This window comes from Tachysurus vachellii, chromosome 6, assembly GCF_030014155.1.
Source record: "Tachysurus vachellii isolate PV-2020 chromosome 6, HZAU_Pvac_v1, whole genome shotgun sequence".
NCBI classification, from domain to species: domain Eukaryota; kingdom Metazoa; phylum Chordata; class Actinopteri; order Siluriformes; family Bagridae; genus Tachysurus; species Tachysurus vachellii.
Window position 1 is genome coordinate 9,285,315 of NC_083465.1, and position 17,826 is coordinate 9,303,140.

The following is a 17,826-nucleotide window of genomic DNA, read 5'->3' on the forward strand; positions in this document are numbered from 1 at the left end:
GTGGTTGATTTTGTTTAATGACTCATCAGATCAGCAATTTCCAAAATATTAATATTTTCATTGTTTATTTTATTGATTTTTGGGAGCTCTTTTGGTTTGATACGTGACCTTTTATTGGGTAATATTTAAAAAAAAAAACAACCTTATATAATAAAAGTACCATACAAACAAAATGTGTTTAATGTGATTAGGAATCCAATGTCCTTGTTATAACGGAATGAAATACATTTTGAAGTATTTACATTTACATTTACAGCATTTGGCAGATGCCCTTATCCAGAGCGACGTACATAAGTGCTTAAATCTCTAACATTGAATACATTAATGCTGGATCACTAAGTTACATACTTAAGATACCATGAGTTTAAAACATTTGTTCAGAGTTACAATGAAAAAAGTGTCAAAGGTGGGTTTTTTTTTTTTGTTTTGTTTTTTTTTTAATGCAAAAGATAAGGAAAGTGCTAGTTGAAGTGTTTCCTGAATAAGTAGGTCTTCAACCGCCGCTTGAAAATAGCCAGTGAATTTATTACTGTTACATATAACTTATTACATTTATTACAGTTAAATGATATGTAAAGGCAAACAACTATGATTTTTATACATTCCATTTGCATTACATTTCATATGTAAATGTATTTCAGCACAGTTTAAGAACAACCACATGTCCTCTGGATATTATATGTATTGCTCCTAAATGTAGGCAAGAAGTAACGTGTTATGGTGAGAGAAATACATGGCTTTTTTTCAGTCATTTGTGTACAAGTCTCAGACCTGCATAAAGCCTGCAAAAAACCAAAAACAATACCCCACTGCTTCCCAGAGGTATATTTGACTGTCTTGCTCATCTTAAATCTGAACACAGGCCATACCTGCCTTGTCTCAGTGCGGCCTTATTACGGATGTTGTGGATAAAGGAAGGCAAAAAACAAATGAGGCTGCTGAAATATTTCATCCAGAAATGCATTGCTGAATCTAATTGTAAACTACAGTTGTGTATTAATGACTGGTCCTTCATCTCTTAAAAAAAGCAGAGCATTAGCTGATGCAAAGCTAATCGAGTGTTTCTTCCTGTTCCCGTGGTGTTAATTATGTGTGTTTCTCCCACAGACTGCAGAACAGCTACACAGCCTCACAGAGAGCCAACCAGGATTTGGAAGAAAAGCTTCATGCCTTGGTAATCATTCTCCCTTTTACCTTTATCTTCTAAATTCATTTTAGTAACAGATGTCTTTCATTCCATTTCTTTTGGTTTCACTAATATAATGATCTTCAGTATGTTTGGAGGGAGTCAGCCCAGCATTTATCTCACTTCATGCCACAGGGATTAGATTAGACTCTGTAACACTGACAAACATTTAGCATGCTTGTTAAATACTTTTTTCGTATGCAGTGGCCCTTACACTGTATATTCTTCTTCAGGCTGCTGCTCCTTAACTCCTTTTTAATTCATTTATCACACTCTATGACTTGCAAAAAATAAAGTAGCGATTAAGTTTTGTGTAATAATATTTCTGAACCCTTCAAGTTTTCTTCAAATCTAAAGAAATGGCTCCTAATAAACCATCTGGTCATCTTCCTAAACACTTCTTAGAAAGGTTTATTGCTGCTACCCCTGCATCCTTACAGTTTATTTGTATAACACTTTTAACAACTGACATTGTCTCAAAGCAGCTTTATAGAAGCATAGAAACAGAATAAAACTTAAGTTTATAATTAATTTATATATAATGAGCCTTACATGACATTTTCAGGACTTTATTTTGCAGGTTTTTGTATCCAAAATAAATGAAGGAGGGAGGGTTCGGGTTCGGGTAAATGGTTAAAGCAGCACTGATTAAAAAAATGGCATGTATCTCAGCAAATCAGCAAATTCCCAGTGTCCGAGAGACATCTGTGAAAGAACAACACTTCCTAAAGCAGAGAAAATGTGAACTAAGAAAATATTTATCCAAAGAAAGGAAGCCCATATGAAGCCCACAAGCTCGACCCACTGTATATACCATGCACTAGACTTTACTTTATCATGATCACTTATCAACTCACTTACTGTACTGTCCTGATATCAGCTGAATATGAATATTTACTGTCCAGTGTCCCCCAAATGTCCTTTCTGAGTCTGGTTCCTCTCAAGTTTTCTTCTTCATATCATCTCAGGGAGTTTTTCCTTGCCACCGTCACCTCCGGCTATAAAAATATTTATATTTTAAATTGTATTTAATATTTTTTTTTAATTGTATTTATTTATTTTTAATCCTTATTTTTTTCTTCTTATTATTATAGATTTATTTCTTTTTTTCCTCTCTCTTCTGTTTCCATACTTCTGTAAAGCTGCTTTGAGACAATGTTTTGAATTGTTAAAAGCACTATACAAATAAATTGAATTGAATTGAATATCCTTGTAATCTATGTGCATTAATGTCCTTAATATGGTTTGGGTACAAGTTTGTGTTGTGTAATCCTGCCCTGTAATGGACTGGCAGCCCATCCAGGTTGTCCCCCTAAGTCCCTTGAGATATTCTCCAGGTTCCCTGTGTAGGATACATGGTACAAGGATGTGTGTGTATCTGGCAACTCAAGTCCCAGACATGGACACCTATACACCCTCATGCGGTACAGAAGTAGTCCAGAATCATATGGAAACCACAATGGATCTGTGGGTTACCAAAATAATTAGGCAGATTTACGAATTGACAGGGTTGACTAACAATACAACTAGCTGTCTTGTCAGTAAATATAGGGATTGAAGACTAGGATAAGACATTTTATAGTCCTGCTTATTTTGCAATGTCAACTGCTCATATAAGTAGGCATACAGTAATGCATATACAGTTAACTTAACTTTTTTGTTCCTGTATTAATGTTAAAGTTTATGATTTTAATTTTAGACAACAGGAATGTATCAGGCAGTATATTATAAACTTGTATTATGATGAGGATTTTGTTGAAAAAGTAAAATGGAAATTGTAAATGGAGTTTAAAAGGTCAGTAAATTTGTAAGTTTGATAAGAATGAAAAAAGTTATTTTTTTTCCTCATCATTTAACATTACTGGAAAATGTATTTTATATAGTTTCTTAAATTAAATTTTTATGTTTCTGATCAACGTTGTTGTATGTCTATGTTGAAGTGTTTCCATCATTTGATTTGATTTCCAGGCACTTTAAATTTAATAGATCCTGAAATCTCTACACATTGTCATATAATCATATATGGTGGCATTGCAATGTAAATGTTGAGCATACATACCATACATACATATTGCAATGCCACCATATGTGTGATTATATGACAAGGTACATATATATATATATGTGTGTGTGTGTGTGTGTGTGTGTGTATATATATATATGTATATATATATATATATATATATATATATATATATATATATATATATATATATATATATATATATATATATATATATATTATTTTTTTTAATGACTCATGACTCATAAATGACCCATTGTGTGCAATCATATTATGCTTTGTGCCCATCAATTCTTTCTCTTTTTCCATCTTCTCCTCTTATTTACTCATGCTGCCATAACTTGGATCTCACATTGCCACAACCATCACCATCAGGCTGCCATCAGTCAAACCTGGGTTCATGCAGTTGCGTGATCACTCATTCTCTTCTATGTGCTTACACTTCAGTGTGCATTATTGTAGATGTCATTCTCCAGTCTCTAGTGTCTCACCCTTCTGTTCTCCCTCTGCATGGCAGTGCTTTGACATCAGCGGCATGACTCTAGAGTCCAAGTATGCAGTACAGTGGTTGAAAAGCTCTAACTGTTGTATTTACTGTATAAGATTTTGTCTGTCACACCTTTACAGTCTCTTTTATACTCTGCATCAGTACCAAAGAGAAATCCATTGCTGTTGTGTTTAATGTTAGATTCTTTTAGAATGAGCCATCAGCAAAATGTGTGCTTGCTGAGGGGCTTTAGGCATTTCAACTACTGAACTTCAACTGTGGATGTTCAATATATAAACCGTGCTCAACTTTCTGTATTTTTTCTCTCTCTCGTTTCTTGTCTTCCCATTTCTCACTCTTTTGGATTTTCTTTTAGTCTAGGACTGATATTACTAGTTTTGTGTGGACTAGTTTTAATAAACAGCTGCTTTTTTTCTGTACACTAGGTTTATTGTTCCACCTAATCCACTGTAGCACCACTGCTAAATTTTATAATAAAGATTGGAAAACAGAGGCTTTTCTGGCACTTTGCATCACACTGCACTCTTAAGCTAATAGTAGACAGAGTTGAATTTTAGGTACCAGTGTATCCATGTCCTGAACACACACAAAATGTTGCGCATTGTAATTAAATGTAAATCACAGGAATTGTTCTCCATTACAGTCCTCTTTTAGTCTATTACTGGAAATACCCTGTGGCTCAGAAGCCAGTATTTAGAATGTCATATCCAGCCATCTAATCACCTGCCCATTTAAATTACTGTGTGCAAAGCACAGACCTGCTTAGCTTTTCACTTCTGTGATGTTTTATGAAGCACTCAATTCTATTAAATTCACTGGCTCTGTCAGCGTTCTCAAAGAGTGCTGAGGGTCCATTATGCAGACACCAGATTATATACAGTCAGAATGCAGTTAATATGCTGCTAGCAAAAAAAATTGACATACACAGTCTAATCTGAAAATATTGGAATGGTAAGACATTTAGGTCTAGATGTGTTAAACAACTTAGAAAATGGCACCATTTGTTTGAACCCAAACATTTATTTATTCATTTATTTATTTATTTTTAATGAAATGTGGGAACATAAGACTAATTGATGATTCTTCTTGCCCAGTTAGATTGGCTGTTTAAAAGTTTATTAAATACTGAATGTCTACTCTTGGTTTAAGCCCTGGATTTCAACATGAATGCCAGAGAGCTGTCTGTGGAAGATAAGCAAGCCAGTTTGAAACTGAGAAAAGTGGGGAAAATCTGAGCCATTGCACAAGCATTGAGCATAGCCAATACAATTATTTGGAATATCATGAAAAAGACAATGCTGAGAAAGATGTGAAGAAAAGCCCCAAAATAGTCAGTTACATCATCAACAACAAAGGCATCACAATTCACTGTTCAAACAAAACTTCAAGAGCAAAAACATAGAGGCCATAACCACAAGCTACAAGCCACTCAATCAGCAGTAAGATACTGAAGGTCAGATTAGAATTTGCAAATACAAACGAGCCACAAAAATAGTAAAGAAAAAGCTTAATCTCTAATATACCACATGGAATTGCCTGATGCGTTCATGTTAACATAGAATAGAATCACAAAGGAACATTTCCAACATCTTGTGAAATCTATGCCATGAAGACTTAAGGCTGTTTTGAGAGCAACGGGGGTCCTTAATCAGTATTAGTGTAGTTTTCCTAAAAGAAAATGTTCAATAAGTGTATACTGCTCTCTTACTGTTTCTTTCAGCACTGTGCAGTGTGATTGCCAAACTTGTTTAGCTGATATTGTGTCAATAAACTGGTAAATCAAGGCAATTTCCAATATACCATTTATTTATACCTCAGCCTGCAATATTCATGTCATACACTTAAGCTGAATGGATCTCGCTCTCTTTCTGTCTGTCTGTCTGCTTGTCTAGATGTAAAGACTTAGCATTTTTTCTTATTTTTCTGTTCCTTTCATTCATGCTGATGCTGTCAGTAGAGATCTAAAGACGAAAGGAAGATTTTCATTTCATTGATAAGGAAATGACTGTCTGCCCTTATTTAAAACACTAGCTGAGGTTTTTGGCTGATCCATTGAGAGAACTGCTTAGAGAGCTATTTGTAATTTCTGCTCGCTCTGTCTTTTGCAGCTCCGGAAAGTGGAAAGAGACAAGAAGACCATGGATCAAGAGATAGTGGAGCTCACAAACAAGCTTGTGGATGCTAAGAACACTATTGACAAGCTAGAGGAACTAAATGTATGACGTTTGTTTGTGTGTGTGTGTGAGACATAGTGGACCAGTATTTTCAATGTTGTAGAATTAAAATTGGTACCCACTGGAGCTGAAAATTGAAAGTTACATTTAGAGGTTCAGCGCTTTCATGCACTGTCAGGTCTGTGTGCAGTTTTGGACAAGACTGATAGAGTTCTATAGATAGAACCAGCAATCTCACATTAAGACATGTTTTTCTTTTCTATTCAGATATATACAATTTTAGATACAGCTCATCAAATCCATATCTGTGCTAGGGCTATATTATTGCACGTTGCATAGGATACCCAGGATTGTAAGGAATGTCTACTAAATACTTGTGCACAGATTAGTTGTACTGAAAATCATGATTTTCAACATGACTTTCTCTTTCAGGAACGCTATCGGCAGGACTGCAATTTGGCTGTGCAGTTGTTAAAGTGCAACAAGTCCCATTTCAGGAACCACAAGTTTGCAGATGTAAGTGTTGGTATTGTTTATCTATCTGTCTTTGTGAAGTCCTTTTTTTAGCATCACGTGTGTTTTAATCTCCATAGTGATGCACAGTGCAAGGAGTGTGAGGCCATGTAATTGAAGGTTTCTTTTCTTTTCTTTGATAAAAATGGATATGGGTGGATTTCTGACTGTACAAGGCATTAGGCAAAACAGGGGCAATATAAAGGGGACTATGTTAAAGAGACTATTATCAGTTATGTAATCATTTGTTGTACTGTGCCAGATTTAACCCTATGCTGGTTAGTGGCAAATTAAAATTGATCATAAATGAAACCTGTTTAGGTGAGCCTGCGCCTTCTTTACCCTTAGATAAATATCCTTGGCTGACAAGATTGGAACCTGATGTGGACTTTTACTATTGTAGCTGATCTACCTCAAGGTTCTGATGTGCTGTGTTCACCTAGATGCTTTTCAGTTCACCACAGCTGTAAATATTGGTTACCATAGTTTACCATTGCCTTCACCTTCAAATTAAAGGTGCTGCTTCTAACAGAACTGCTGCTCTTTGCGTGTTCCATCCCAAACCCAACCACTTTGTGTAAAACTCTGTAATGTATGTTGAAATCCCAGTAGGTCAAGCGATGCTTTCCTTGATGATCAAAATAAGAATTGCATCTTAAAATCTTGTTTTCATGTTACATATTTTGTTACAGCTCTGTGGCTCTAACGGTCACAATGGGTTATGAGATGTGTGCATCGAAGAGAATTCAGCAGTGCACTCATAATGGTGCATAAATGCCACTCATGAGCTCTCTTTTGGAGCCAAAAATGACAAATGACTTTTAAGGTTAAATCCTTCTCTCATTAGCAGTAATGTACCTCCAGTGGAATTTCATACTCTGTTATTCATAAAATGCATAAACGTAATAATATTTAAGCTCATATAATGTGTGCAAAATATTAGTGTAATGGTATGAACTGAGGGTAATTAACAGTTAAAAAAAATAGAAAAACAGCTAAATGATTTGCCACTATTGTGGGTTGTGTTTACTTCTTTGGAAGGTTTTATAATGATGTGTTATACTTAGATGATGTAATACACATGCCATAAAGAATGCCTATTGTAAGCATTGGGTTCTGGGAAACCTTTTCCAAACAGCAGTCATTGGGAATGCATACAGAAAGCAGTGTGCCACCGACTGTGGCGAATAAAACAGAATGCACATAATCGTGTGCGTGCGTGTGTGTGTATTTGGACATTAATCACTCTTCTGTTTGCTTGAGCATAAAGGAGGGCTCCAGGTTGCACTTTTGTATTTATTGGCAGCAGTCAGCCAATTTCACACCACTAAATACAATTGTAGAATGATATAATTTGAATAAGATTTAGTTATGGGGACTTAAGTCTTAGTGTATCTTTTTGCCTCTTGTAGATTTCTATTCATGTACTTGAGCTAAGACACTTGTGCAGTGGTATGATGCAGTGGTTCAGCCTGGTATCCAGAATATAAATTATTGTCTTGACTAGTTGGGTGGAATAGCAAACTTAGCTCAGTGAAGTACTGGGTTTATATTCAGAACAATTTTATTCAGGAGTCATGTTTTGAAGTGCTTTGCGGAATGCAGTGATCTTGTCTGCCCTCACATCTAGACCAGTTGTGGTGCACTTGCTGCACTCACAAGATTGATCCAGCATCAGCTTAGCTAAACTTTATGATCAGACATATTCCCTTCCAGTGTTCCATGAATCAATAAGCCCCAGTTAGCCTCATCCAATTAAGGCAACAGTGTAAGATAAATGTCCTCATTTTCTGCCCAAACAACTACTTTTTTTTGCTTCTTTACAGTTAAAATCTGGTTTCATTAGCCTCTATTCTATGTTAGAGACATTGGGGGTTTTTGAAAAAACTGAAATTGCCTTCACCTGGTTGAATGGTAGATCTCTTTTATCAGCTTTTTCACATTTCTGGGAAGAAAATACATTTCAGTTACAGAAAAGGTGCCAGAATATTTTCCTCTAATGTTAAGATTAATTTAAGATTTCAGTAACAGATTTTTATAAAGGAATCATGCTTATTTATGCACATACTGTCCATCTTTGTTAAACACCAATTCAAACACCTTAAATTTTTAAAGCTGAATTTTTTTTTGTCTGCAAGCAATTATATGATTTATAAAACATGTATTTGTCTTTTGCTGACTTGCTTTGTAGTTACCATATGAACTGCAGGAGATGGTGAATAAGCACATGAAAAGCAGTCTGCCTGACAAGGCTCAGAGCCCTCAAGGAGCCCATGGCCAGGACCCAGACACACTCAGCCTGACACCTGCTGATGTGGTGCCCACGTCTGTTATTGCACGGGTACTTGAGAAACCTGAACCACTTGTTCTCAACTCTGCTCAGTCCAGCAGCAGTGGCCGTCCAGTGGCTGAGGATGTGTTTGTCCATGTGGATATGACTGGATCCCGAAATGAGAGTGCTGGCAGAGAGAATGGGGGTTCTGGTCAGACTAAGCTTAGTACCGGCACTGCATCTGAGCAGTCGCATCTTAATGGTATGTTCCAAAGTCCAGAAGGCCAGTCAGCTGACAGTGGGTCAGCACCATCCTTTGAGAAGTTAAACCCCTACCCTACACCTCCTCCCCCACATCCGCTCTATCCTGGCCGCAAAGTGATTGAGTTCTCTTCTGATGATAAAGTAAAGATCCCTAAGAACAGCCCACTGCCCAACTGTACATATGCCACACGCCAGGCTATATCTCTCAGCTTGGTACAAAATGAAGAGGAGGCTGGAGAACGGCAGCGTACTGTCCCCAACAGCCCTGCAGTGTCTGATGGAGGTTGGCGTTCTGGAACCTCCTCATCTTCAGGTGGAGGGCATGTATCGTACCCCAGGACACCTCAGCAGAGTGATTTCACTGACCCTTTGTCTAGCCAGTCAAGTCCATTCAGCAGCCCGCCACAGCCACCGAGTGCCTTTGCCAGCTCAGGTAGCTCTGAGGAGGACTTGCTTACCAACTGGCAGCGAATGTTTGTAGAAAAGATCGCACCATCCTCAGAAGGGACTCTGGTTAACCGCACCTCCTTCAGCAGTGAGACTGTAAAGGAACTCCAGAAGAGTCGCAGCAGCAAGTCAGGTAGAGGAGCTTCAGACCGAGGTATCCTGCGTGGGGCCTACTCTGATGGTGAAGAGGGCTCCTCTACGCAAAGTTGGACGGCCAGCAGAGGATCCAGCCTGGATACTGATACAAGCAGCATTGCAGACCTGCGCACAAAAAGGGGTGAGTATGGTGCTACCTTTTCACAAGAGGAAAGTGAGCAATTGCTGATGGCTCTTGACAATGATGATGGTGCCAGTGGTGACACAATGGTCATGGCGGAGTCCAGCCCAGTCTCTTCCAAGCAGCAGGGGTTTTTTGAAGATGGTGAGTCTGTAGGCAGCCCAGCCGAAGAGCGAGACATCCTTCCACAGGACTTACCCATCATCAGCCCCAGGGTCCTTGCTGGCTTGGAGGATTACACAGAAAAGCCTCCTGCTCACCGTCACCATAGTGGCCCCAACCGGCCTCAGAAGAGCCCCAAAAGAATGGGGGTCCATCACCTGCACAGGAAGGACAGTCTTACCAGGGCTCAAGAGCACGGAAACCTGCTGGACTGAGAAAGAGGCCTAGCCCCTTGCTCCTTATTTCACCTACAGTGCTCTTCTGCTTGTTAGCTCACAAGTCTTACCAGGCCACAAAAGGAAGCAGGAATCATATAGTGATTGATCAACTAATACCCAGGCTGCTTTCCTTTTATGGGTTATTACTGTAACACTTGAGCCACTTCTCAGAAGCAAGAAGTTCACTTAGTTATGGTATTTATATTACAGATTAAGGTGGTCATCATACCTTTAAAGAAGTCTGTACTTCAGTCATCCTTTAAGAATGTAAGAGCATGTAAGAAGTTCATTTTTCCATGCTCCAACATCTTCAGGACATCTTCAAGCTGTGGTGTAATTATGAGACGAATTCAGGATATAGCCATATAGACACGTCTGTATTTGGCCAATGTAATGTAACGGGGGAGATCCAGATGAAATAGCACTGTAACTTGTTACCGAAAGGTACTGAAATACCACAGAAACTGGAAGAAAGTCCCCTTTTCTGTTGCAGGGTTTCAGCATGAGAGCTGTCTATCTTTAAAGATTAAAGAATGAGTTGGTGCTCTAGACTGAGATCCAGATACTGTTGTATGGTTTGGATTATGCAGGTTTCGTGTCCAGTGAAGATCCAGTGGACTTTAAACTTTCAGTGCCTAACCCTTTTTAATGACTAAAGTTTTCCCATCACCCTTTAAAAAGTATTGCTCCTTACTTTCAGTTTATGTCAGAACTAAGAACTCCATCTCACTTCACAACTATGACAAACACCACTTTTTATTGAGCTGCCACAGTAAATTATGATCCAAAATTAGTTTTTTACTATGAAAGTTCCTGGTATGTGGCTAAGGTCCATAAAAGGATTTCTTGGTAACTCCCACTTCACAATGAGAGTCTGTGGAATAGATTTGGATGTCTTGTATAACTACTAAATCTTTGTGTTTTTGAAATATAGTTAGACAAATTTAGACCTAAATCTGAGCTTTGGATATTTATCTTTCACCCTGTGAAGAATGTGTGGATTTGTTCAGCATTTATTTAATTTAATTTGTTTTTTCAGGATTCAGTATGAGTAAGAAAACAAACATCACACGTTAGGATTCCAGTGAAAACAAGATTGTTATTTATTGGTGTCCAATCACGTAGCTAGTCATCAGTTTTCATAGCTGTTGCCAACAGTGAAATTTTACTCACTACAATTTAATGTATTTTAAACAATACAATTGGCTGTCAGAATATTTAAAAAATTCTCAATGCCATTAAAAATTTCCATGCTATTTTTATCAAATGTAGGCCAAAGGAAATCTTCATTTCAAGATCAAATAAGCCCAGTTTTCATTTTTACACCAACTAATAAAATAACAGTATATCAGTTGATGTATGTTAAGGGCTCCTGATAGATGCATGTAACTGGTGCTATATCTTATTTTCCCCACATGTTTGAGATATTTTCAAAGAAACTCTAAATCACTATTAAATTGTAACAACTTGGGTATTCTAAAATAATATTGACATCTTAGTATTAATCCAATCTAAGTAGTTCAGCATTTATTGATAAATATTGGCCTATGCTAAAACGTAAAAATACACAAAAGATCCTTCTCCTCTTTACCTCCATACTAAATACGGCAGTCGACTCATCAATCTGGAACGACTGCCTTTGTCTATTAATTGGCACTCCCTGGAACTGTCTGGAAGTTTATTACAGTGAAATAAAATCTATCAATATGTTTGAGTTAGTGGTCATTAAAGTTAGTATTTCATTAACGTGATGTCAGTTATTTTATTTTTTTTTTTTTTATAAATTCTCAAGAAACGTCATATAAAAGTATAAATTTGTCTGTTTTGGAGTGTGAACCATTCTGTAGCTGAGACCATTTCTTTGGAGTTACAGTGTACTACATGGGTCCTACAATGTCAGCATTACTTGTCTTTATTTAGTTCATATACATTCAGGTATATAAATATATAGGAAATTGACAAAGTTGTTATTTTAGCAATTTTTATTGTCTAAGACAATATATTGCAGTTGAATTGCAGTTACATTAGAAACATGAGCTCAGAGATTTAATTTAAGTCTATTTACATCCAAATCTGGTGAATGATGCAGGAATAAAAAAGTTGGTATATGTCCTATAAGGGACCAGATTTAATTGGACTGTATTGGACTAGTAACACCAGCTCCATGGCGACATGTGATATTCTCTCATCATTTCATTTAAAAGTAACCAGATAAAAAGTTGCTGATTTCAAGTGTAGTTTGCATTTGATTTTCTGTTCTTCTCGATACTAAATCTAAAATATGAAATACAAAGAGCTGTCATTGCCAGTGAAGCAAGCCATCCATAGGCTGAGCAATCAAACAAACCCATCAGAGAAAACGTAATATATTTTCATTTAGAATTTTAAAATGATCAATTGGCCAAATCAACTATTTGGTAGGTTCATAAAAAGAATGCACTTTTGAGCTCAGGAACACCAAATGACCCAGAAGACCACAGAAAAATGTGGTAGATGACAATTTTTTCTGGTGAGGAAAATCCTTTCAAAACAGTTGGCCAGATCAAGAACTCCCTCCAGGAGGCAGAGGTATCTGTGTCAAATCCAACACTCAGGACTTCACCGGAGTAAATACAGAGGGTTTACTCTCTCTCCCTCTCTCTCATTTTCTACCGCTTATCCGAACTACCTCGGGTCATGGGGAGCCTGTGATCTCAGGCGTCATCGGGCGTCAAGGCAGGATACACCCTGGACGGAGTGCCAACCCATTATTACTATTAGATGTAAATTGTTGGTAAGCCTCAAAAACAGGAATATCAGTATGTGATTTTGCTTATTCAGTCAATGGAGAAAAAAAGCATATACAGTTCTGGAACATGTTGAAAAAGCATATACAGTTCTGGAACATGTTGAGGAACATTAAGCTGACAGATTTAAGGAGAAGAGAAGGAACTGAACATGATCCAATGCATACCACCTCATCTTATGGCATGGACATGTAGGGCTGTGGCTACTTGTAGAAGGTGCTGTAATTCCTACACTGTTCACCTGATTTAGATGCAAATTCCCTTTAATTAAAGCTGAACTTTATGTAATATCAGCTGCAATACACTGTGGTAGATATTTAAAAGAATACAAACAAACTCTACACCAACCAGCTAACAACAGTACTGTGTATACAGCATCAGTGCCATTCTTCCAGAAACTGGGTTATGTTTATGTACGTTGTATCCATCAGAAAGGTAAAAGACGAATTTACAAATTTAAGGCAGTGTATTAAATGTTAACTGGTGAACTGGTCACAAGTCATCTCTGAAGTGTGGTGTTTCACAAGTAGATCCTGAGTTTGTCCACAGTCTTCTTGCAGTGTTGAACATTATAATCTCATTGTTAAACTAGACTCACACTGGTCATGCAGTATGGAAATCATATAAAGTGTCATATATGGTATACAGTATATTGCACATGAACATGATTCATAAACATGTCATTGTAAGACATATCAATCAGTTTTCTTAATGTGTATTTCTCTAGTGGTTTAAGTTCTATTGGAAGGGCCACACAGTTCTGCGCTTCTTGAATGTGTCCCCCTCATGACCAGCCTGCATACAGAATATGTTCACATTCTAGTTTCCTCAGCGTCTGCTTTACACTTTATTCCTAGTGTGGCCTATCAATCTCTCTTTTTCCCTTCTGTATGTACCTCAAAGAGCCCATAATGAGTAGAACTATAACTAGCCCCTGTGCTGAATATTTGATGTCTTCTCATGTTTGAAAATAGCTTAATGGTCCTGAAAGGAGCGGGAGAGACAAAGAACAGTCTGTCAGAGACTTACACGTGAAAACGGACGTTCTTAAATATTTTAGGACCTCATCAGCGAATTAGACGAGTTCGTGCAAATACAAAAAAAAGAGCGAGAGAAACAGAAGGACGGCGAAGATAAAGTGCACCTCTGTAATTCATGTGGTTACACAAGATGAATGAAAGAACGAAGATGAATGTCTAATGCGCCGGGTATATAAATAGACTTTAATATCTGATGTGTTAGAAGTGTAATGACTTGCTATCATTACTATAATCGAGTTTATAATTGATTGACAGTTCCTTTCTTTGATCCACTGTGACCTGTTTGAAGGTGAGGGCAAGCAAAGTGTTGACAAAGTTGAATAGACCTTTATTTTTTCTTTAATCAAGCTTGCAGGCACATCTCAAACATGACGCCCACATTTACCATTCCTTTATCCTTCAGGACATTATTTTCCATTAATAATTATTTATTCCATTTACTCATGATTCTATTATCTACATTTTTATTTTTCGATTCTATATTGGACTAATTTTAGCCTGTTAATTTAGAAAAGGAAAATGTAGATACTTAGGGATGTGCCTTCAGTCTATTTTAATACTTGAATATCTGTAAGAGCTGACGGACGGATATTCTTCTAATCGTTAGGAGAGAAGAAAAACATTTTACCGTGCAGTTAAACTTTCCTCCTGTTGTTGGCATTGCACGTGTTTTGGTTAAACAGACTGACAGCTGAATATCCTTGGAGCCCAAATGCAACAGCATGTCACGCTGGTATTCTTAAGACCTACCTACTAGATTTCACTGGATTAACGTGATCACAGTGGTAATGCATGTTTATATGAATCTGTCTAAAGATATTTACAAAGTAGAGCCTATTTGCTAAAGCCGTGAATGAAACGTATGTGAAAGCGGCACGAGCAGCGACTGGTGTAAAATGTACTGCGCTGTGGAGTCGATACGAGATTGTGTCACTTCTGGTGTAAAACAGGATTAATCTGAGGCGTACCTGATTAGTTTCCAGTGAAGTGAAATGATTCATACTAAATGTTCTTAGAAATATATTTGCTCTTATCCCACAGGCTTCATATCTAACCACATGCATGAGGGAAAGCAATGGCCCACTCACCTCCAACATGAACAACACTATAGTGTTGCGCTCCACATCAGAATATTGCCTGACACGGTTTTTCTTTTTCTTTTGCATACTTCTCACTGATGTCATGTGGACTTTAGGCATAATGAATGCCTGACTAGTGATTTTAGTATTCGAATACCGCTGCCTCAAATAGCTAACATAGTATTCGAATAACAATTCAAACAGCTGAACTTGACATTTACTGGATAATTTACAGTATTTCTTTTATTACTTTTATTTTCCGGTTATGGTCACTTGACTTCTATGTTCCAAACGTGGCCTATTTTTTCTATTAGTGCTAGCATGAAGCTGTGCTCTGTAAATATTCACATGTATTTGAAATACCAAAAGGGTGTCAATGCATCCAAACACACCATCACTCAAAAATAATGAATAATCTATTTCATGTTAATGACTCAGGCACATTTCAAACACAACTTCTGTTTAGCTCTGTGGTTTGTCATTGTAAAATCTGTCTGTCCACATGCTTGCTTATTTTTGGCGTGTCTTCGCTTGGTGTATACAAATCGTCCTTCCTCTTTCCTCGGTCTGACTGAAGAGAGATGGTGCTTCTGTCATTCATGTTAGTTCTTTTAAATGGGTTTTATTTGTTTCCCCATTACCCTCCTGTGCAATGACTTCTTTATTTAAATGTTACTTGAGATTTGACTGTGTAAATATTTGTTAGTGAAGTAGCGACACCTTGTATGATATATTTTTTTTCTTCCTGTAAAAAAATGACCTTAAAAAGGGGGAAAAAATTCTACAAAAAAAAAAAGACTGTTATACTCGACTAATTTTATCTTCTTGATTTGTAAACTGATGTATATTTTAAAGCAAATAAACCTATTTTAAATCTAAAAGTAGATTGTTGTAATTGTTTTAACATTGTCTTGATTTTATAAAGATCTTGAACACCTGATACATGTGCAGATGCTTCCTGGGGTAGAAATGTGACCAGACTATTACTATAATGCATTCGTTTAGCCAAAAACCTTTTTTCTTTTCTTTCGTTTTTTTTTTCTGACATTAATTATTCAAGTGTCAGTTTCTACATCCACATGTAGAGAAGCATTTATTAAGACTGGTAGACTTTACACGACTGAACAGTTTCTAATAGTTTTTGAGGTGAGGAATACAAAGGAGCTGATTAAAATTCCACATGGCTTCGTTCATTTACAACCCAGATTAAATTTCCATGACTCCAGCTCTGCTGCATCGCAAAACTGTTCTCTTTCAACTAAGTGGTAGAACGGGGTCCTAATTAAGTTAACTTTCCATTTCAGCTGTCGATTCAAAGCCATCATGACTGATGAATGTGGCGAGTCTGAGCTTTTACATGAAGCACCTACAGGAAAGAACAATATCTTACTAATTACGCTTAAAATCTCTCCACTGATATTATTTTTTATAGTTGCTGTATGATTCCTTGAATCTTTTAGCACATTTTGTCTGTTCAGTCTTTGGATTCAAGCTTTAATTCAAACTGAACTTAGAGTCTAATTGGTACTTTATCATTTTGAGTCCTTTTAACATGGGCCTCCCGTCAGAGGGGGATTAGTGAGTAGAGGATTCATGGCACTATTACGCACTGGACAAATTGCCTTCAGCTTGTCTTGGTCACTTAGCAGCTCAGGAGATTGATCATGGGCCTTTCATTTATTATAGAAAACACTCTGCTCCAGTGTAGCCTGGCTCGTTCGGCAGCTGCTTGGCTGAAAGGCCAGGGTTGCAGCGGGGAAGGAGTTTCTCCTGCAGTGGCGTCTGCTTCCATCTCTGATCCTTGTCCTTAGGGAACTGCGATAATCAACCAGCAGCAACAGAACACAAAAGCTAGTGCACTGCGATATGGAGATGTCTTATAGGTTGTGGGGAAGAAGAAGCCATTGCAGATTTTCTCTCACACTTTTTTTTTTAATAAACAGTTAAGCAGCTCTTGACCCCAATCTAAGTAAAAGGCTGATTTTTTTTTTTATGTGTGTGTTCAGCTGATGTGCTGAAGATTAAAGTGAAGAAGGATCTTGTCTGTTTAAGAAAATAAACTACACCACTTTAGATGTTGTTGGTAACATCTGTTGGTGTGATTTCCCGTTAGTTGGTGGAAATTTATGGCGTAATGAGGAAGAATTCAGGATGGCAAGACTGTGTGTATGTGTATGTATATATATATATGTATATAGCCAACATCCCTTCCACTTATACTGCAGTTTTTTCCTGTGGCTGCACATCTACCGTGTTGGAACCTACGTCCATTTACTGAGACCTGATGTTCATCTAAAGATCTCATGTGTGTCAATCACATGTAGTATTTAAACAGCAGTCTCCCATTAAAAACAACCAGACCCTTATGACTGCAGACCTTTACAAACCTAAGAATAAAACTCGTATTCAGCGCAAATCCCCATGTCAGAGATTTTCCTTGTTTACGCCTCCTAACCTTAACCTACAATATCGTTCATCTGTAACAGCACGCTAAATTATACCATTTTAGTATTTGTTAACATGTCAGGACATAAATGCTTTAAGCGGATTACAATTTTGCTGAACGCTGGAAAGGCAGCATAATTCACTGAAAAATCCTATTTGTCTAAGGACAAATTTCATCACTTTAAATTGTTTGAAATGCACTGTGGGTCTGGTGCGAACAGTAGGAAATGCTTTGAGCTTTTTTCCAATTTGCATTTTAAAGGAAATTCAGCTTCACTCATGGAGTATGCATCGCTGTGTTTGAGCTGCCGATCATCTGCAGTTTTAAAGGTCAAACCCACAAAAGTCCCAAATGCTGACTTTACCAACCAGCATCATATATTGATGATGATAAAACCAAGAGGACACAGTTATGAAAAAGACACCGCACTT

At 37.3% G+C, this 17,826-nt stretch overlaps 1 protein-coding gene across 2 annotated transcripts in view; it reads left to right on the plus strand.

Annotated features, from left to right (window-relative positions):
• The window catches only part of tjap1 (tight junction associated protein 1 (peripheral)), a 51,302-nt gene extending 39,512 nt beyond the window's left edge, over positions 1-11,790 (plus strand). For both annotated transcript variants that reach the window (XM_060872090.1, XM_060872089.1), the window contains 4 exons: positions 1,108-1,174; positions 5,826-5,933; positions 6,324-6,407; positions 8,596-11,790. In XM_060872090.1, coding sequence (XP_060728073.1) covers positions 1,108-1,174; positions 5,826-5,933; positions 6,324-6,407; positions 8,596-10,041 — 1,705 coding nt within the window. In that variant the 3' untranslated portion in view covers positions 10,042-11,790. The remainder of the gene's footprint in view (positions 1-1,107; positions 1,175-5,825; positions 5,934-6,323; positions 6,408-8,595) is intronic.
• The last annotated feature ends 6,036 nt before the right edge of the window (positions 11,791-17,826 follow it).